The sequence below is a fragment of the Pseudophryne corroboree genome, chromosome 11, assembly GCF_028390025.1.
Source record: "Pseudophryne corroboree isolate aPseCor3 chromosome 11, aPseCor3.hap2, whole genome shotgun sequence".
Taxonomy (NCBI): domain Eukaryota; kingdom Metazoa; phylum Chordata; class Amphibia; order Anura; family Myobatrachidae; genus Pseudophryne; species Pseudophryne corroboree.
The window spans coordinates 201,565,330-201,587,781 of record NC_086454.1 but is presented as its reverse complement, the minus strand read 5'-3'; the positions used below and the strand labels follow the sequence as shown (position 1 = coordinate 201,587,781).

At 41.9% G+C, this 22,452-nt stretch overlaps 1 protein-coding gene across 18 annotated transcripts in view; it reads right to left on the bottom strand.

Moving 5' to 3' along the window:
- Positions 1-22,452, bottom strand: part of NRXN2 (neurexin 2) — a 1,320,144-nt gene that overhangs the window by 595,487 nt on the left and 702,205 nt on the right. For all 18 annotated transcript variants that reach the window (XM_063945216.1, XM_063945229.1, XM_063945225.1 and 15 more), the window contains one exon: positions 5,972-6,145. In XM_063945216.1, coding sequence (XP_063801286.1) covers positions 5,972-6,145 — 174 coding nt within the window. The remainder of the gene's footprint in view (positions 1-5,971; positions 6,146-22,452) is intronic.

Here is a 22,452-nt window from a genome sequence, read left to right as displayed (position 1 = left end):
CAGTTGTGTAACATCAGCTTCTATTGTCCAACACTCAGACCTACAGTATATGCTGGGTTGTCAGTTTCTGCTGCCATTCTGTGTATGGACAACAGCTCTGTGCCAATTCTGTACTAGATTTCCAGAACCTTTTTCTCTTTGCATATGTTTAAGTAGAACTTACCTAGATATTTACATGTACATATATTATAGTATTGACAAGTATGTTGTGAAAGCAGTTCTAGTTCCCTTTGTGTGCCTAGAATATAGCACTTGTAGTGTGTATGAATGCTAAATATGAATTACATAGTGATAATAGTATCAGGAGTGGAATGAGGGGAGGGGGTCCGACATATATTTTGTACTGAGACGCAGAAGCCATGAAGCTATGCCACTGGATTTTCATAAACTATAAATTAATTCAAATGTATATTAGTCCTGTGAAGTAACAGCAATAAAAACAGCAATAAAAAGAATTATATTATTTTCTGCCAAATATGACTGCCGTAGACATAATTCATTGACCAATACAAACACTGCCCCCTCACTTCCACTGCTAAATAATGTAAATATTCAGCAGATTCAGCTAAACAATAAAAATTTATAGAATGAGGAATGTAGGTTACCGTAATATGCTCAACAATACCTCAGTAAAATATGGAGACAGATTGGAAAAAATAAAGAAGGGAAGTATTTTCATACTAACACAGATTAATAAAGGCAAACTTATAAATAACCTATATAGTAATCAAAGTTCATAAAAGCATAATAATGACAATTATTGCCCAGCAATTAAATAATGTACATATATTGTAGAGTGGGGGCAATACGTGTTCCACTGTATGTGGACAAATAAAATACAGTACCTGGGCCACTGGGGAAATCTTCTGTTTGCAGAATATTCATCCATATATCTACACCAGGACGCAGGGGCGGATTTAGGGATGTGTGAGCCCATAGGCACAACAGTAACAGCCGTCTCATCCCCCTCAATCAATCATTGATTGATTATAAGCCCTTATTTGATTATAGCCAATTTAATAGAATAATTAAAAAGCCACTATTATGTATACCTATTTACTAAGTACTGTAGGACAGCTTACAAGGGCGGTATGTGCATGTCCTACCTGTTTACACTCTATTCAAAATTGCATGCGGTACAATTCAATGGAAATATTTTGCAGTTACTGGTACATTTCAGGCTGACAGTATTATCACAAGCACCCAAGTGCCGCCCCCAAACAAGTGCCGCCCTTAGGCACGTGCCGCACGTGTCAATGGGAAATTTACTATTGCCAGGACCCTGATAAAATAGTCAGTGAGTTAACCTGCATTATTATATAGTTTAAAAGGCAAAATCAACCTGAGTTTGTATTTAAAATGATGGCACGTTAAATAATGGGCTAACTCAATGAAATTGTTCCCGTTCCTGCAATTTGCAGGCTATCAAATAATGGCCCATGTTGTAATACAGCACATATACACTGATGATATTGTAGCATTTTTCTGGATTTACATGTACACCATAGCTGAACAGAAGTCCTTTTCCAGTTGGCTTAATGCCAATTCTTGGAATTTGAAGTTCACTTAAAGATTTGATATTAGTATAATTTCTAAATGAATTGCAATGTTAAAGTGTCCATTACTATTGTTACCTTGGGAATACACAGATTCCATAACACTACACATGCAAAAAAGTCACTTCCCCCATTCATTGGCACGTGGTACCTCATTAGACAGCGCAGGCATTTTTTGTAATATTCTAACAAGTAGGGGAGAGGACTTTCTGGGTTATAGCATTTTCATTTACAGACTAACACATACAGTGCATCCGGAAAGTATTCACAGCGCTTCACTTTTTCCACATTTTGTTATGTTACAGCCTTATTCCAAAATGGAATAAATTCATTTTTTCCCCTCAAAATTCTACACACAATACCGCATAATAACAATGTGAAAAAAGTTTTTTTGTGATTTTTGCAAATTTTATAAAAATAAAAAACTAAGAAATCACAAGTACATAAGTATTCACAGCCTTTGCCACGAAGCTCAAAATTGAGCTCAGGTGCATCCTGTTTCCACTGATCATCCTTGAGATGTTCCTACAGCTTAATTGGAGTCCACCTGTGGTAAATTCAGTTGGACATGATTTGGAAAGGCACACACCTGTCTGTATAAGGTCCCACACTTGACAGTGCATGTCTGAGCACAAACCAAGCATGAAGCCAAAGGAATTGTCTGTAGACCTGCGAGACAGGATTGTCTCGAGGCACATATCTGGGGAAGGGTACAGAAAAATATCTGCTGCTTTGAAGGTCCCTATGAGCACAGTGGCCTCCATCATCCTTAAATGGAAGAAGTTCGGAACCACAAGGACTCTTACTAGAGCTGACTGGCTGTCTAAACTGAGTGATAGAGGCAGAAGGGCCTTAGTCAGGAAGGTGACCAAGAACCCGATGGTCACTCAGTCAGAGCTACAGCATTCCTCTGTGGAGAGAGGAGAACCTTCCAGAAGGACAACCGTCTCTGAAGCAATCCACCAATCAGGCCTGTATGGTAGAGTGGCCAGACGGAAGCCACTCCTTAGTTAAAAGCACATAGCAGCCTGCCTGGAGTTTGCCAAAATGCACCTGACAGACTCTCAGACCATGAGAAACAATATTCTCTGGTCTGATGAGACAAAGATTGAACTCTTTGGTGTGAATGCCAGGCGTCATGTTTGGAGGAAACCAGGCACTGCTCATTACCAGGCCAATACCATCCCTACAGTGTAGCATGGTGGTGGCAGCATCATGCTATGGGGATGTTTTTCAGTGGCAGGAACTGGGAGACTAGTCAGGATAGAGGGAAAGATGAATGCAGCAATGTACAGAGACATCCCGGATGAAAACCTGCTCCAGAGCGCTCTTGACCTCAGACTGGGACAGCAGGACAACGCCCCTAAGCACATAGCCAAGATATCAAAGGAGTGGCTTCAGGACAACACTGTTAATGTCCTTGAGTAGCTCAGCCAGAGCCCAGACTTGAATCCAATTGAACATCTCTGGAGAGATCTGAAAATGGCTGTGCACGGACGCTTCCCATCCAACCTAGTGGCGCTTAAGAGTTGCTGCAAAGTGGAATGGGAGAAACCGCCCAAAGATAGGTGTGCCAAGCTTGTTGCATCATATTGAAAATGACTAGAGACTATAATTGCTGCCAAAGGTGCATCAACAAAGTACTGAGCAAAGGCTGTGAATACTTATGTACATACATGTGATTTCTTAGTATTTTATTTTTAATACATTTGCAAAAAAACAACAACATTTTTTCACATTGACATTATGGGGTATTGTGTGTAGAAATTTGAGGGGAAAAAATAATTTATTCCATTTTGAAATAAGGCTGTAACAAAACAAAATGTGGAAAAAGTGAAGCGCTGTGAATACTTTTCGGATGCACTGTGGAGAGCATGCATTGTAAAGAATTAGATATGCTGTATATGTTATAATGGGATATTTACATGTAATAATGTGGGGATGTTCTCTTATTTATTCAGATTGGGTTATCATGGAACTGTCAAAGTCACAGGTGTTAAGTTCCCTGCTCTGGAGAGATTAAGGTCCTCAGCATTTATTGCAGCTTTTATATCAATCATCATGGGTTATAACATTACGTTAATTTCCAGTGCTACTCAAGTAGGCCAGTTAGTCAGCCCTGGAAGTTAAAACGCAATGTATAACTTTATATCCAATCCAGAGCACAGATAACCAAATGCTTGATAATCACATTACATAAGGTGAAATTGTTACACATGATCTTCTGTGAACTGAAAAGACTCCTGGAACACAATACAAATGGGGCAATTATATATAGGTTACAATATATACTGTTGCTCATATTGGGAATACAGGCTACAATTACTGCAATGTCTATGATAAGGAATTTTAGGTGTTTTTGTACAACATTTTGTAGGGTTCTTATGAATTTAATGAGCATAATTTATTGGACAGCATGTGTTTTGCTGTTAAAGAGACCTGATAAGAATATGATATAAAAGATCCAGTGGTGGCCCGTTGCATACTTAGGGGCCGGGCTACCATCAGTAATGATGGGGCCCGGGACTGACAAATTTCAAACCCCCCCCAACCCCGATCACACACACTGCTACATATCTTACCAATTCAGGGCAGCAGTGATGCGTGAAGGGGGCCAGGCCACTTGCCTGGGAACTTGCAGGGCAGGCAGCCACATAGGGACAGAGCCGCAGGCGGAGGTATTCTTTCTTCCTATAGAGTTGGCCATGAGCCAATTGGAGTTCGCGAACCGGCAGCCAATCAGGAGTGGCAGCCCCTGATAGGCTGCTGGTCCGTGGGCTCTGATTGGTTCACGGCCGGCTCTTTAGAAACAATACAGTCTCAGATAAACCCCTGTCCCTCCGTGTCTGCCTGCCTTGCTGATGGGCAGGCAGGTGACCTGGCCCCCGTTGATCCTCATTGCTGCCACCTGAGCCCTATCTCAGTCAGGGCCTGGGATTGGAGTCCCCACCGTCCCCCCTTGATGGTGTGCCTGCCTAGGGGTGCGGTTTTAAGGTGTTAGATTTTGACTGTGTTTCATTAGAATTATGCAGCAGGATGTAATGGAATCCGAGATCACTGGCGGTGCGGAACGCCAGCCAATCTCTTTTTTTTTAAGGGGCAATTACTTTGAACAAGCAAAAAGAGATTTCTGAAGTGCGCAACAAATGTTACTCTAGGCAGCCGTCACACATCACTGAGGGAACACCACATCCCACCTTACAGAATACAAGTAAAAAAAGAGATGGATGTGTGCATAGGCGCCCTTGTAACAGAGATGCTTGAAACAGTCTTTATAATAAAAACAAAAGACTTTAATACATACAAGAAGTAATGGACCACAAGTAAAAATAACACAAGAAACAATAAAATGCCAATCCCAATAAATCTCACCCTTATTAGGATTTGCGGTGGGCAGAGAGCCTTTTTTAAGGAAAAGGCAATCCGATCCCGGTGGAATTTGCGTGGCACCACCGCAAAAAGACTTATTCCATTTGAAGGTAGAGTAGGGAGTCAGGCAATGCAGATAAAAGGCGTCCGTGTCGTCCAAACGACGCGTTTCGGAGATTGTTCCAATTACTTACAAAGCATAGTTTTGACTTGTAAGTGTTCGCCTCTTAAAGACACATCTGAATTGGCCAGAATCCCGCACCTCCGGTGATCTCAGATTCAATTACATCCCGTTGATGGTCTTTTTATATATGGCAGGCCACCTTTTTCTCACTGGTTAATAGAACAGTAGCGGCTTGTATGTCTGGTATATCTTACAGACACGTTTACTGTTTTTGTAAATGATTGCTTATGTTTACTTGTTACCTAGAACATATGTACATCTATAATCATACTGTAGGCCTAGGCATAGATTTTTCACTCACATGTTAACTTCATATTAGTGATTCCCAAACTTGGTCCTCAAGGCACCCTAGCAGTCCAGATTATAAGGCTATCCTTGGTTGAGTGTAGATGATTAAATGAAAATGATAAATGTACTATTTAAGTCACCTGTGTTCAAGCATGGAAATCCTTACAACATGGACTTTTATATGCCTTGAGGACTGATTTTGGGCAACGCTGCTTAATATTAATGACTATGCACATTGATCTACTGTACATATTTCTAATCCTCTATTTACAATATAAGTGAGCTATAATGAACTCTGAGTTTGGTGGTCATGTGGGATTCCAGACGAAGTCAGATGTTTTTTTAAAGGGGCAACCATGTACTGTACAAGGCATGGTTTAGCCTTGTACATGATTACCCCTTTAAAAAAAACATCCAAGTTCGGATGGTATCCCACACGGCTGCCGAACTTGAAGTTCATTACATCCTACGAGTATTTTTATTTTTTAATGCAGACTGCAGTTGTTGAAATGTTGTATAGATTCATGCTTGTGTACTGGCTTACTTTACAACCACATACTCTTTATGCTCTTACCATCACAGCCTCTCTCCACAGGGCCAAATCGATGAAGAGCATCAGTCAGGAGATCTGGGAGGCGCCCGTTTAGATCCACTGAGGCAAGACAGCCCTGGAATCCATCACGTGATGCAACAAGCTTGGGGAGCGTGGCATACATATTTCTGGGGAGACCACCAATATAGAGTTCACCTGTATATGAGTATATGGCAAGGCAGAGGAATGGAATAGAAGAGTGATGTAGTAGCAAAGATGGCGTTAAGGGATCATGGAAGAGAGACAACAAAAATGCAAAAAAGAAGTTTTAGTATAAGACTTAATGGTTTACTATTCAACAAAGTTCCACAATAACAGCATTAATCAACATTTTAATGGTAATTTAAATAATTTGGTGCCTTAATATAAATTGCAGGTATTGCAAGGCAGGCAAATTGATCCCTATACCAGCAGTAAAGTACTATACAGTATACTGGAATAGAAAATGTAACAAGAGAAAATAAGTACATTGTTTCAGTGATAAACTATGTTGTATCATGACATGTCAGAGCCATTAGGCTCACCCATCATTGCTTTCCTATTACACTATTACCTTAGCTCTCTACAGCAATTTGAAAATACAGCGCTCTGGATTCTGTAAAAATATTACACTTCTCATCTTAGAAAATTAATTTCTAACAAAAGCAAGACAAAGCCTCAACCACACAGAAGGGTTCTTATACATACTATTGAACAAAGAAAAAGGTAATATATTTGTTTAACATGAAAGAGGGCAGCCTTTATAATTCTAGCAGCTTCTAAAGCTTTGGATTAAGTCAAACAATAAAATGCAATGTAAGGGGGGTGCTTTCACACCTACTGTGCCTTCATAAACAGCATTCCCCATAGTTCATAGTGGCAGCCTGTGCATTAGTACTGTAGATTGGAAGCTTTACAAAGTGGCAATCATAAGAGGTAGGTGCATAACGCATGTCTTTCCTGCCAGATTTCTGCAGCAGAACAACCCTCTGAGTTCTACAGTATTAACCATACAAAGTTATATCAACCATGTATCCTGCATCAATCCACTGGAAGTAGTTGGCAACTAGCCTGCCTGAAGAAGCCACCATACAGGAGTAGCACTTGTAATTATGTACTTGCACTAAAGGTCTGGTCAAACCCCATGAGTTGGGGAGGCTATGGAGCTTATTCTGAGTTGGAGATCAATGTAAAACAAAAGGCAAGTAACTGGGTCTGATTCAGAGGTGGATGCAGTTAGCACCGCAATGCAGCAGCTGTGCTAAAATATGCAAAAGCAGCAGGAGCTGTCTTGATTTTAAAAACACCCTCTGTAGGCTTTTGTGAATCGCTGCTGCATCCGAAGACACAGCATCCGATCACCCTGCATGACCAATGGACATCTGAGTAATCCTGAGGTTTAAAAAAAACATTGTTGATTTACTTAAACATCAGGTTTTCGGAAATCTCTGTATAAGACCCTTCGTATCTAGAACAAGCCATGCTGCAATGCAAGGAGTGCATATACATGTATTATTTTTGCATGTGGGGAACATGCTGGCATTTGCATGTATTGTAGACAGATTTAATTTTATATTGTAATTTAGATTTAAGATTGTACACACCCCTCTCAATGTAAATCTCCTTACATATGTTAAATCAACCTCACCTGCAGTGTTGCATGGTTTTACCAAGGTGCAAAGTTACCTACTGTTGTTGCATGTTTGGTTGATTAGATCTATAATAAAAAGGTCTACAGTCAATAGGTTGACCCAAAATGGTCTACATAGAAAAGGTCAACATGGTCAAAAGGTCAACAGGGTCAAAAGGTCAATAGCAGTAAAGGTTGACAGGGTCCAAAGGTCGGCATGGAAATTGTCAACACAAGTTTTTTTTTATTTTACATATGCCTTACTAAAAAACTCGGTAGTGTACCTCATACCCTGATGGCAAGGTGCCTCGCTCCGCTACCGCAGTGCTCGGCACAGGTTCCCATTCCCAATTGTAGACCAAGTGGATGGTAAAGTATGAAAAAGTAAAAGAAAAATGTAAAAAAACTTGGGTTGACCATTGTCATATCCACCTTTTGGACCTGTTGACCTTTCGTGCTGTATCCTTTTACATGTCGATCCTTGACCATTTCAGCCTTTTCTACCTGTCGATCTAATATATGCCAACCATTTGGGGTCAACCTATTGACTATCAACCTATCATTCGGATATCCTTTTTTGTTTAGCCTCCAACTCCGAATCAATTGCTGGTAGTAACTATTTGGAGTTATTTCTATTTTATCAATACAGTCAAATTGTCTCTGACCTCTGAAGGCATCATACTCAGTGGCAGTAAATCTGTGCATTGTACTAGCATTTAAGGTTAGCAATAAATTAATATTAGTATATAGTTTAATATAATTATTCTTTATTTTATTTATGTATTTTAATTTATGTATTGACCACTGATTAATCTGATATATTACAGTAGATCCTCTCCATTACCTTTTCCTTTCTATGTCCTATTTTTCCTTTCTTTCCACATTTATCTAAGTATCTACGGTAGTACTGAGTACATTCCATCTATTCAGATTGATGTGTGGGACTGGAATACCCACTCTCATTTTAGCTACTGTTGCTCTTGAGTCACATCATCATAACGTATGTCAAAGTTCAGATTGACAATGCATACACTAAATAGAAGTTTAAGCGCTTGTGATAATAATGTTTAAATTCAATTAAATCCTTGCTCTGTTGTTAATTTCATTAAATAAACATCCATTACAAGTTGTCCAAAACTGCTCATTAGTACATTGTGTGCATGGTTTCACTGTCCAAAATGGTCAAGCAAAAGTAAGCTATTTTCCCATCCGTCATCTTCTTAGTAGCAGACACCGCCAATTCTGGGTTTCTTCTGGTCCTCGCCAAGTCTCGTGCCTGTGCTTCCCCGCATATATTACTGTAAAGTAACCGCTCATTAGATGCCATTATGCTCTTTGCTTACTACCTTCTCTGTTATTATTTATTGGAATACTGATACTAAAATGTCACATTGTTCCTGATCACCATTATTTGCTGCCTGTCCTGACCTTAGTGTCTTTGTTCCTTCAGCATTTTACCTGCTAACTTTGGATTACGTTTGTCCCATTATGTATAATTTGTAAGCCATACTGGGCAGTTGGCACAGTGTAGAGTCCATTGTTAAATTTGGCAATTGACTATAAGTGAATATGTTAAGTACTTCAAATGGCTAAGAAAGTGTCTAACCTGATTATAATGTTGTTTGGCTGGTGTTGTAAACTACACCAGGGAAAGTATACATAGGCATATCCAGTATTCACATATTTTTTATTAGTGTATCTCATTGTTTATACGCATAAAACCATAGACCATGATATAAATGACTGAGAGGGCATCAGGTGCGGTCGGATTTGCTATCACTGCTTCTTCCTTGGTGGTAGAGCTGTATGTAAATGCAGCAGGAGGTGTCTATTACATGCAGACGCCTCCTGCTGCACTAGTGTTCCGAGCTGCATCCTAGAATGCAGCATCAGATGAAAGTACCCACCATCGGGTGGCTTACGGCACCCAAGGTGTGGCGCTAGACGCCTGTCACAGAGGCCAGAAAAACTCCGTCCTCTCACTGAAATCGCTGGCCTCTACTCACCCCCTAAATGGCGGAGACACACCTCTGTTTTTCCAAATGGAGCTCGTCACCGCCTCTAAAACGGCATCAGTCAGTCAATCAATGACAGTCTGATACCAGCCTGTGTCCTATGCCACAGGACCCATTCTGTGTGTAATTGCGGCTGTATCTGCATCCGAAATGCCACGTTACAGTGTCTTCCAGAAAAAAAACCCATAGCATTTTGTATGCAAATAAAGTCGCAGTCACACACAAAATACAGGCATGCTGCATATGTATAACCCCCTAGATTTGCAATGAGGCTGTATAATCACGGATGAGATTGTGAGTTTGTCTAGAGGTCTCCGCAGATTTGTGACTGTGATCACAATCAGTGTGCATTAAGGGCCTTATTCTGGTTTGTCAGAAAACCAAAAAAGCACACTAATGGGAAAAACTATGTTGCACTGCAGGTGGGGCAGATGTAACATGTGCAGGGAGATTTAGACTTGGGTGGGGTGTGTAAAAAGCAGCCAGTATTTACCATGCACAGAAACAATATAACCCACCCAAATATAAATCTCTGCACGTTACATCTGCCCGCACTGCAGTGTAACATGGTTTTGCCCAATTGCTAACTTTTTTGGTTTGTTAACAACACTGAAAAGCTCCCTTTAGGGCCTAATTCAGCATGTAATGCTGCTGCGGCAGCGTTCGCATGCTGAAGCCCTTTTAAGTGTGCACGAAAGCATCTCACTTCTGTGAATGCCTCTGCCTGATTGACAGGCAGAGGCGTTTGCGGGCCGGTTGAGGCGTTGCACTGGCATTGGGGGCGTGGTCCAGACACTGCAGGCATGTCTGGATGTTTGCGGTGTGGGCAGTGGCGACTGCATGTAACGAAACACGGTGGGTAGCCGCCTGCCTTTGCAGTGTTTTTTCAGCCCCTAGAAGCCAGATAAGGTTGATGTTTTAGCAGGGGAGTGACCACTGGTTATAGTACATGCTCAATTTGCACTATTTTATTAAATAAAATGTATAAAATAAATAGTATGAGAAGATAAAAGCAACAGTGTGTACAAGGGAGCAGCAAAACCTCCTTGTATACCTGTTCCTTTCTCTTTTTTAATTTAATTTCCTAAATGTTAACAATTTTACAATGCCCAAGGGGGTTCTCTAATCCGGCAACGAAAACAAAAATGCCCTCTATTTCATCAAGTGTTAGCGCTCAATAGTTGCTTCCATATATTTACAAAAAGGACTTAAAACCAGAATAATGCAAGAGTAGAGGGTAATCTTGCATAGCCCTAGAGACATCAACCCAGAGCTTGCAAGAAGCCTGTCTTACTACAAAGCTCAGTTTTACCATATATTATTGATATGTGGAAAATACAATGATAAAAATGTATTAGCAAACACATAAGCATTTTATGGTATTAAAGTATATTTGCAGCTTTTCTGATTAAAACAATACATTGTGTCTTAGTATATTTTTTAAATTTATTAAGGATTATGAGTTAATACCCTTATGTGAGTCTTTTTTTTTTTTCAACACAAGCATAACGTATATGTGTGTCCTGATTTACAGACTGTATTTTAGATATATTAATCATAGTATCAATACACTCTATGAAGCAGAATCTTGCACATTTATGGACATTGAACTATAGGGGCAGACTTAAGGGCCCCATACACTAAAACGATAATGCCCGATTTCATCCAATTTTGGGCATTCGGGTCGATATATCGGGTGAAATCGGGCATTTTGGATGTGTTTCCGATCAGATGCATGTTCCCGTGAGGGTCGGATCGGCTCCCCTAGATCATTAGTGCTGCACTCGTGATATGTCGGTTCCCGCAGGCATGGCTGGGATCACATAAGATATATTGCACGCAAAATGTACCAAATCGTATGGAACCACTCCCGGGAAGCTCCCGGGAGAGTTCAAGGGAAATCACCTCCGACTTCAGCCTCAGACATATCGTTGTAGTGTATGGGGCCCTTTACTCATGCGTTGTTTGCTGAGACCAGAGACTTTCATGCTTTGTGATGTGCGCTTTGAAAACTGTACAATGGCTCTGCTTCAGTCCTCCACACAGCCCAGATTTGATTTGACTAATGGTTTCGGATTGCACATGTGCCAGGGCTGCCGGATCACAGAAGTAAAAACAATCTATGTTTTTATTAAAGATATCTCCTGTGGCTTTTGCATATTTCTGCATGGCGCCATGTACAAAGACTCAGTGGCAGTGCCATTTGCGCTCACTTCTGAATCAGCCCCAATGTACGTAATGCCAAACTGCCAAATACAAATTAATCAAAACAGCTTGATCTAAAACTTGCAAATTACATGGCAAACTGCTGCCTATTATTTAAAACAAAAAGATGTGGTTCAGACAGGTGAGATAGCAGAAACTGCATGCAGTGGGAGTTATACTGCCTGTGAGTTGTGAAAAACAAAATAAAATTAAGAGAAACAACTGTCCCTAACCTTTCATTCTGTAACAGCCCAGAATACTAAGCATCCAGCCCCGGTCCACTATGGAGGAGATTCCAAAACAAAGATTAGTTACCTATAACTAGAGAGTTCCAGTCCAATGCTGACTGTCACTGTGACTCTCCTGGAACCCTTAGTAATTAAGTTGCAGAATAAAACTATAAAAGTATACTCCCCATTCTGAATAGGAGCAAGTGTGATAGATTCTGGAAAGTGACAGTATGCCCCAGAGACAGTCCAACCCCAGACAATGTAAAGAGAGCCATGGGTACCAGTTTAGGTATGGAGCATAATGTGTACTCTGTTATACATTGAAAGAGATCAGCTAAAGACACGTGGACAGCACAACAGGCAGCATATCAAGATGGAGGTTTCATGAGAAGAATACAATTAAGACATGTATTATATAACACAAAATTGAGTGAATGCAGCAGTATGATATGAAGCAGTAGCCGTAATGATATCTGTTTTGCAGCAACTAACGTCTGTTGGAGTGTAAGTAAGTGATGAAGCGATTGGTACAGCAATGTTAAATAACTTAATGCCTAAGTTTGACTTCTTAGCTATGGTGTTGGAAGCAAATGCAGCAAAAACACTGACATAGTCACAGCAAAGTTATTATAGTTTCAAGTACATGTGTCTGGGATTCAAGAGCTGAGATTACTGCATTGCAAATAATAAAAAGTTCAGAAAATTCAAGTTCTATAATTGGTCATAAAGCATTTAAGTGCAAGCAAAATAATGTGAATCCTATGCAAAGCAAGACATGCAACAGCAAAGATCAGTCAGTACTGAGTGTCACAGATATCTGCAGGGAAGATTGCTGGTATAATGATTCAGGCACAACAAGGCATTTCAGCTGAAATAAATAATAGTTCACCACATTAACCATATGTGACCCTATCACCATTAAAGGGATTGGCAACTAAGTACTTACAGCTACAAAAGTTGGAACAATTAAAGCTTGCTTAAAAAATTAGGACAAGAACAAAAATCACAGAGATACAAGACAAGCATTAGGTACCAGAGATGGAACAAATCTTATAGCCATCAGTGTTCTAGAACAAAGACCACAGAGTTCACTTCGCCATAGAAAAGATGGTGTGCAAAACGTAAAAGGGATTGTCATAGTTACAGGTATAAGATGCAGCAATTGTACATCCTTGATACACAGCACCATTAATGCAATCATGACAACTGAGTCAGTCACTGGAACTCTGTCATAGAAGGTTTGTTTACCTTGGATATGACAGTGCTCAGAAGGTGCAGAATGGGATAGTCACAATAATATCAGTGACTAACACAGAAACCCTTATGTGAGAGCTGCATAATAGGGAAACAAAGTAATCAACTATTTCCCAAATCAACAGACAGAACTACAAAACCACTTGGGATAGTACATTCAGATGTGTGCGGTCCAATGGAAGTAAAATCAGTGGATAAAGATACTTTCTTAAGTTTATAGATGACTTCACAACAATGACACATGTGGACATCGTCAGAACAGAATCTGAAGTGACAAAAAAGATTGCAGCTCACAAGAGACTTGTAGAAAATCTTGGCAGGTTACAGATCCAAAACTCCGAGATCATATAACAGTAGAGAATATTTCAACAGAAAGGTGGAACAATTCTTAAGAAACTATGGAACAGAGCAAACATTGACCACTGCGTACCCTAGTAGTGAGAGCAAGATATGTGCTAAAGGACACAGGCCTAGACAAGCAGTTTTGGGCAGAAGCCATATCCACAGCAGTTTATCTTAAGAACATTTCTCCTACAGGTGCCTTAAAGTACATAACACCTATTGAAACATGGTCAAAGAGAAAACCAAGTGTAAAACATTTTAGAACTTTTGGAAGTACAGCCTATGGTCCTGATTCATGTTTGTAAGTAAAGCAAAAAAGCAAACAACTTGGCAAAATCATGTTGCACTGCACAAGAGATTTAGATTTGGATGGGTTATATTTTTTCAATGCAGGTAAATTCTGACTGCTGTTGCATGTTGCCCACAAATACTGGGCAGCTTTATTAATTAATTTTAATTTTGATTTCAGTTTGAACACACCCCATACAATTCTTAATCTCTATGCACATGTTACATATACCCCACCTGCTGTGCAATATGGTTTTGCCCAGTTGCTTGCTTTTTTGCTTCACTTACAAACATGAATCAGGCACTTTGTGCATATACCAAAAAAGATGAAAGCTGGGTTCAAAATCAATGAAGTGCATCATGCTTGGCTGTTGAAAGCAAAAGCTACAGATTATGGAATCCAAATGCCAAAAAGCAAGTCAGGTCTAAAGAAATAGCACAAGTTGAAAAAACATTGGAAGTTTATATGCAAGAGCAAGTGTGTGTCATTGGAACTGGATATATACTTTATCTGTGTCAGAGACATTCAGCATGGAAGTTTAACCACAAAGGGCATCTTCTGCAAAGTCAAATATTGGCAAACCACCCAAGAGGTCTGATGAAAAATTAGAAAACATTGCAGTCAAGATACCCAGAAGTCGAAACTACAGTCTGTTTGGAGTGAATGGAAAACCAAGATAGGCAAAGAGACTTTGCAAGATTTAAAACCACAAGTGTGAAAAGAGATACTGATGCTTGGGCTGTGCTGTCAGTAAAGGAACTTTTACTAGTGTTTCTTCTAAGAAGGCTAAGATAAAGTCAAGTGACATGTTGATGCTTTTTCAAGTGTTTAGCCAAATTGCTTTGGGGGTTGGTACAGAAAAGCTGAAATTATATATTTGTGCAACATGGAGATGCTTGTAGTGAAGGGGGTGATGAAAGAGGATGTCAAAGCCAGAGCCTGAGACCTCAGACAGAAACCCCAATGCTTACCCATCTGGCTGCTGCGGCAGGACGGCGCACTGTTTATGATCTCTGGAGGAACTGGTAAGTGCTGCGGTGGTAAGCGCTGGGGAAGGTGGAGGTGTGGAATGCAGCCAGCTGTGCATGGACAGGGTGCAGCTTCATCTTGAGGAGCCTGGCAGATTTCAGGGTCTAGTCTCTGGTAGGCCAACGGGTTGGAAATTGCCATCTTGTTCCTGATCATGTGATTTAGGTTCAGCCAATTATGTCCAGTTTGGGCAGCAACTGATGCTTTCAGCCAATTCATATGCTCCCACAGGTATATAACGCCCAGGTTTGCTGTTCGCTTGCTGTGTTCTGGTGGCCAGTGTCATAAGTCACACAGCTCTGTGTGTGAGCTCATGCCTCCGCTCCCCAGAGAATTAGTTGGCATCCTTGATACATTGACCTTAGCTCTGTGGTTGCAGATATTACCAACCATTGGTTCCAGTCTGATATTACCAACCATCGGTTCCAGTCCAATACTACCAATCATCAGTTCCAGTCCGATATAACCTCTGATATTACCAACCATTGGTTCCAGTCTGATACTACCAACCATTGGTTCCAGTCCGATATTACCAACCATTGGTTCCAGGCCAATATTACCATTCATTGTTTCCAGTCTGATAATACAAACCATTGGTTCCAGTCCAATAATACCAACTATCAGTTCCAGTCTGATATTACCAACCATCTATTCCAGTCCGATATTGCCAACCATTGGATCCAGTCTGATATTGCCAACCACTGGTTCCAGTCAGATAACACAATTAATCGGTTCCAGTCTAATAATACCAATTACTCACAGTCTCAGTTTCAAAAACCACAGATATTTAACAGTACTAGCTTCGGGTGACCCAGACAGGGGACCACAACCTGCCCATCGGGTGCCACAAAGCCTAAACCTCCTTGCCGGGGTCCCCTAGAGAATACCACCAGCGGGTTAGACTGCTCGCACCTGCTCTGGGTCTTCACCATCCTGTCTTCTGCTCTTAAGTCCCAGTTGTTTCTCACATTCTTGAATGTGAAAGAATTATATAAGACCGCCTCTCTTTCAACACTCCGCCAGTCCAGCTCCACAAGGGCCACACACAGGGTTGGAGACATCCACTTCTCCGAATCTGACAGAGGAGTGCAAAACTGTACAGACTCCAGTCTTCCTGTCTTCCAGGGAAGCTTCATGCCCACCAAGATGGCCACACAGATTTCTATAAAGCATGCGCAAGGGCAATCTTGCTTTATTTACTGTGTTACAGCATCACAGTGGAGGAGTTTTATCCTTTATATTAACCACATAAGGATCAAGATTTGCTTTAAATTCTAGTAACCGAGCCCGCAAGGGGCTTCGTTGCGCAGGCTCCCTCCCCCACCCCCTCCGCTGGCATTCTGCTGCCGGGATCCGGTGGTCGATATGCTGACCACTGGGTTCCCCAGCACAATCCAAGCATACCCAATCCTGACCAACTGAACAAGGGATTATTTCTTATATTTTGAATGCTTCACAAAAGTATTGAGGTTTTGTACACTGGCCACTATATTTGGCTCTGTTGTGTAAGCCTGTAATTCTCAAACAGTTGTCCTTGTGGACGAGAAATAATTTCTTGTTTAATATATCAAGCAATCTATTTATCAAAGTACGATTTTTAAATGCTTTCTGTGTTAACATTAAAGCTGACATTTTCATAAATAGCCGATTCATTAGATAATATTTTATGCATTTCTTCTTCATTCTAATTGAAATAATAAAAAGGCTTTTTATTTGGTTAATGAAAACTCATTTAATTTTGTATGCAGTAGAGATTGAGTGATAATAGCCATTTTCCATACAGAAAATATGGTCAAAGGGATAGCATTTAATGAAAATGCTGATAGTGACCTGTAAATTTGCTCACGGAATAAGTACTGTAACTCATCCACCTAGCCTAATCTGGTGTAGAATGTAAAACTTAAGAAGTGACATTGTGAAGGGAATATAAAAAACTTAAAATGTATCAAAATCTATTCAAATCTCTAGAAATCTGTTTAACATATATTTTCTTTCTTTTTCACTTAATTTGTAGTGGTCTCTTTCAATTTATCGAAAATTATTTCACCAGAAATGTTTTAAAAATCTACAGTACAAGTTTTTACCAATGGATTTTAATGCTGTTTCCGATATGTGCCCTACATTTAGAAACCCCATTGAAATGAATGAGCCCACTGTAATGAGCTAGGTCAGGTAATAAATAAATAGCAAGCTGAGCAGCTCTTACATAACCAGTTATATTGGTACACAGACAAGAGTGTGGGGTTCCCTTGTCATGTGAAAACCAGCCACAAGCTGGGCAGCACAGGGCATGTGACCATATATGAGGGTGGCTGCAAAAACAAACAAAAATAAGAGTGTATTCCCCCATAGACTAAGAGTACTGCAGTCAAATACTGGAATGCTGCCCAGCCCCCTGTATGGCAACTTTGCCACCCTATGTGCCTCAGTATAATGGGCACAGGTTCCTAAAGCTTCCCTACACTTGCTGATGGGCAGCGTCAGTAAGTTAATGTGTAATTTTGTATAAGGCTTTTTCTTTCTTTTTTTCCCCCTTTGGACTATGATGGCTCAAGATTTTATTTTTCCTTTTGATTATAACTGATTAAGAACAAAAGTTTTCTGTATTTTTTAATAAAATCGAAAACAAACATTTCAGGGCTTTTATTGAATGAAAATATACTTTAATTGTGTGTATGTGACTAATACAGTATAAACTATTTTGGTATAATGGGGACATGTACATTATTTATTACACTGTTACATCCAGGGTGGTAAAGTTGACACTACACAATTGGTTTCATTGCTGTTCATTACATAATATGGGGTCAGAAAGAATCCTATCACTATCAGCTCAGAGGAGGTAGGTACTCTGAAGGATGGGGACTACATGCACTTTTTCCCTTATACAGACGCTAGGCTTGTGCTGACCAGCTACAGGTATATTTTCTTTATAGAACAACTTTGCTTATGTGTAGTTTAAATCTAACTCAAGCAGCATGTTACGGGTTGGCATAAAGGGCAGGTTTGGTTTTTCAGCAAGAGGGCATATCTGAGAGGCAGAACTTATAATGAACTAACAGATGAGCTTAGCAGAGGAACTGGAAGGAGTTTGGAAAGTCAGAGAATTTTTTTTTTATTAAATCAAGGACTAATTTTTACATCAATCTGGACATATGATAAAGTCAGATTATCTAAACTTGACCGGATGCGCAGTGGGTAAGTATGTTGCTGCTAGTGATGTGCACCGGACATTTTTCGGGTTTTGTGTTTTGGTTTTGGATTCGGTTCCACGGCCGTGTTTTGGATTCGGACGCGTTTTGGCAAAACCTCACCGAAAAATTTTTGTCGGATTCGGGTGTGTTTTTGATTCGGGTGTTTTTTACAAAAAACCCTAAAAAACAGCTTAAATCATAGAATTTGGGGGTCATTTTGATCCCATAGTTTTATTAACCTCAATAACCATAATTTCCACTCATTTCCAGTCTATTCTGAACACCTCACAATATTATTTTTAGTCCTAAAATTTGCACCGAGGTCGCTGGATGGCTAAGCTAAGCGACACAAGTGGCCGACACAGACACCTGGCCCATCTAGGAGTGGCACTGCAGTGTCAGGCAGGGTGGCACTTCAAAAAAATAGTCCCCAAACAGCACATGATGCAAAGAAAAAAAGAGGCGCACCAAGGTCGCTGTGTGACTAAGCTAAGCGACACAAGTGGCCGACACAAACACCTGGCCCATCTAGGAGTGGCACTGCAGTGTCAGGCAGGATGGCACTTCAAAAAAATTGTCCCCAAACAGCACATGATGCAAAGAAAAAAAGAGGCGCACCAAGGTCGCTGTGTGACTAAGCTAAGGGACACAAGTGGCCAACACAAACACCTGGCCCATCTAGGAGTGGCACTGCAGTGTCAGGCAGGATGGCACTTCAAAAAAATTGTCTCCAAACAGCACATGATGCAAAGAAAAAAAGAGGCGCACCAAGGTCGCTGTGTGACTAAGCTAAGCGACACAAGTGGCCGACACAAACACCTGGCCCATCTAGGAGTGGCACTGCAGTGTCAGGCAGGATGGCACTTCAAAAAAATTGTCCCCAAACAGCACATGATGCAAAGAAAAAAAGAGGCGCACCAAGGTCGCTGTGTGACTAAGCTAAGCGACACAAGTGGCCGACACAAACACCTGGCCCATCTAGGAGTGGCACTGCAGTGTCAGGCAGGATGGCACTTCAAAAAAATTGTCCCCAAACAGCACATGATGCAAAGAAAAAAAGAGGCGCACCAAGGTCGCTGTGTGACTAAGCTAAGGGACACAAGTGGCCAACACAAACACCTGGCCAATCTAGGAGTGGCACTGCAGTGTCAGGCAGGATGGCACTTCAAAAAAATTGTCTCCAAACAGCACATGATGCAAAGAAAAAAAGAGGCGCACCAAGGTCGCTGTGTGACTAAGCTAAGCAACACAAGTGGCCGACACAAACACCTGGCCCATCTAGGAGTGGCACTGCAGTGTCAGGCAGGATGGCACTTCAAAAAAATTGTCCCCAAACAGCACATGATGCAAAGAAAAAAAGAGGCGCACCAAGGTCGCTGTGTGACTAAGCTAAGGGACACAAGTGGCCGACACAAACACCTGGCCCATCTAGGAGTGGCACTGCAGTGTCAGGCAGGATGGCACTTCAAAAAAATTGTCTGCAAACAGCACATGATGCAAAGAAAAAAAGAGGTGCACCAAGGTCGCTGTGTGACTAAGCTAAGCGACACAAGTGGCCGACACAAACACCTGGCGCATCTAGGAGTGGCACTGCAGTGTCAGGCAGGATGGCCCTTCAAAAAAATAGTCCCCAAACAGCACATGATGCAAAGAAAAAAAGAGGCGCACCAAGGTGGCTGTGTGACTAAGCTAAGGGACACAAGTGGCCGACACAAACACCTGGCCCATCTAGGAGTGGCACTGCAGTGTCAGGCAGGATGGCACTTCAAAATAATTGTCTCCAAACAGAACATGATGCAAAGAAAAAAAGAGGTGCACCAAGGTCGCTGTGTGACTAAGCTAAGCGACACAAGTGGCCGACACAAACACCTGGCCCATCTAGGAGTGGCACTGCAGTGTCAGGCAGGATGGTACTTCAAAAAAATTGTCTGCAAACAGCACATGATGCAAAGAAAAAAAGAGGCGCACCAAGGTCGCAGTGTGACTAAGCTAAGGGACACAAGTGGCCGACACAAACACCTGGCCCATCTAGGAGTGGCACTGCAGTGTCAGGCAGGATAGCACTTCAAAAAAATTGTCCCCAAACAGCACATGATGCAAAGAAAAAAAGAGGCGCACCAAGGTCGCTGTGTGACTAAGCTAAGCGACACAAGTGGCCGACACAAACACCTGGCCCATCTAGGAGTGGCACTGCAGTGTCAGGCAGGATGGCACTTCAAAAAAATTGTCCCCAAACAGCACATGATGCATGGAAAAATTAAAGAAAAAAGAGGTGCAAGATGGAATTGTCCTTGGGCCCTCCCACCCACCCTTATGTTGTATAAACAGGACATGCACACTTTAACGAACTCATCATTTCAGCGACAGGGTCTGCCACACGACTGTGACTGAAATGACTGGTTGGTTTGGGCCCCCACCAAAAAAAGAAGCAATCAATCTCTCCTTGTACAAACTGGCTCTACAGAGGCAAGATGTCCACCTCATCATCATCCTCCGATTCCTCACCCCTTTCACTGTGTACATCCCCCTCCTCACAGATTATTAATTCGTCCCCACTGGAATCCACCATCTCAGGTCCCTGTGTACTTTGTGGAGGCAATTGCTGCTGGTGAATGTCTCCACGGAGGAATTGATTATAATTCATTTTGATGAACATCATCTTCTCCACATTTTCTGGAAGTAACCTCGTACGCCGATTGCTGACAAGGTGAGCGGCTGCACTAAACACTCTTTCGGAGTACACACTGGAGGGAGGGCAACTTAGGTAGAATAAAGCCAGTTTGTGCAAGGGCCTCCAAATTGCCTCTTTTTCCTGCCAGTATACGTACGGACTGTCTGACGTGCCTACTTGGATGCAGTCACTAATATAATCCTCCACCATTCTTTCAATGGTGAGAGAATCATATGCAGTGACAGTAGACGACATGTCAGTAATCGTTGGCAGGTCCTTCAGTCCGGACCAGATGTCAGCACTCGCTCCAGACTGCTCTGCATCACCGCCAGCGGGTGGGCTCGGAATTCTTAGCCTTTTCCTCGCACCCCCAGTTGCGGGAGAATGTGAAGGAGGAGATGTTGACGGGTCACGTTCCGCTTGACTTGACAATTTTCTCACCAGCAGGTCTTTGAACCTCTGCAGACTTGTGTCTGCCGGAAAGAGAGATACAACGTAGCTTTTAAATCTAGGATCGAGCACGGTGGCCAAAATGTAGTGCTCTGATTTCAACAGATTGACCACCCGTGAATCCTGGTTAAGCGAATTAAGGGCTCCATCCACAAGTCCCACATGCCTAGCGGAATCGCTCTGTTTTAGCTCCTCCTTCAATGTCTCCAGCTTCTTCTGCAAAAGCCTGATGAGGGGAATGACCTGACTCAGGCTGGCAGTGTCTGAACTGACTTCATGTGTGGCAAGTTCAAAGGGTTGCAGAACCTTGCACAACGTTGAAATCATTCTCCACTGCGCTTGAGTCAGGTGCATTCCCCCTCCTTTGCCTATATCGTGGGCAGATGTATAGGCTTGAATGGCCTTTTGCTGCTCCTCCATCCTCTGAAGAATATAGAGGGTTGAATTCCACCTCGTTACCACCTCTTGCTTCAGATGATGGCAAGGCAGGTTCAGGAATGTTTGCTGGTGCTCCAGTCTTCTGTACGCGGTGGCTGAATGCCGAAAGTGGCCCGCAATTCTTCGGGCCACCGACAGCATCTCTTGCACGCCCCTGTCGTTTTTTAAATAATTCTGCACCACCAAATTCATAGTATGTGCAAAACATGGGACGTGCTGGAATTTGCCCAGATGTAATGCACGCACAATATTGCTGGCGTTGTCCGATGTCACAAATCCCCAGGAGAGTCCAATTGGGGTAAGCCATTCTGCGATGATCTTCCTTAGTTCCCGTAAGAGGTTGTCAGCTGTGTGCCTCTTCTGGAAAGCGGTGATACAAAGCGTAGCCTGCCTAGGAACGAGTTGGCATTTGCGAGATGCTGCTACTGGTGCCGTCGCTGCTGTTCTTGCTGCGGGAGGCAATACATCTACCCAGTGGGCTGTCACAGTCATAAAGTCCTGAGTCTGCCCTGCTCCACTTGTCCACATGTCCGTGGTTAAGTGGACATTGGGTACAACTGCATTTTTTAGGACACTGGTGACTCTTTTTCTGAGGTCTGTGTACATTTTCGGTATCGCCTGCCTAGAGAAATGGAACCTAGATGGTATTTGGTACCGGGGACACAGTACCTCAATCAAGTCTCTAGTTGGCTCTGAATTAACGGTGGATACCGGAACCACGTTTCTCACCACCCAGG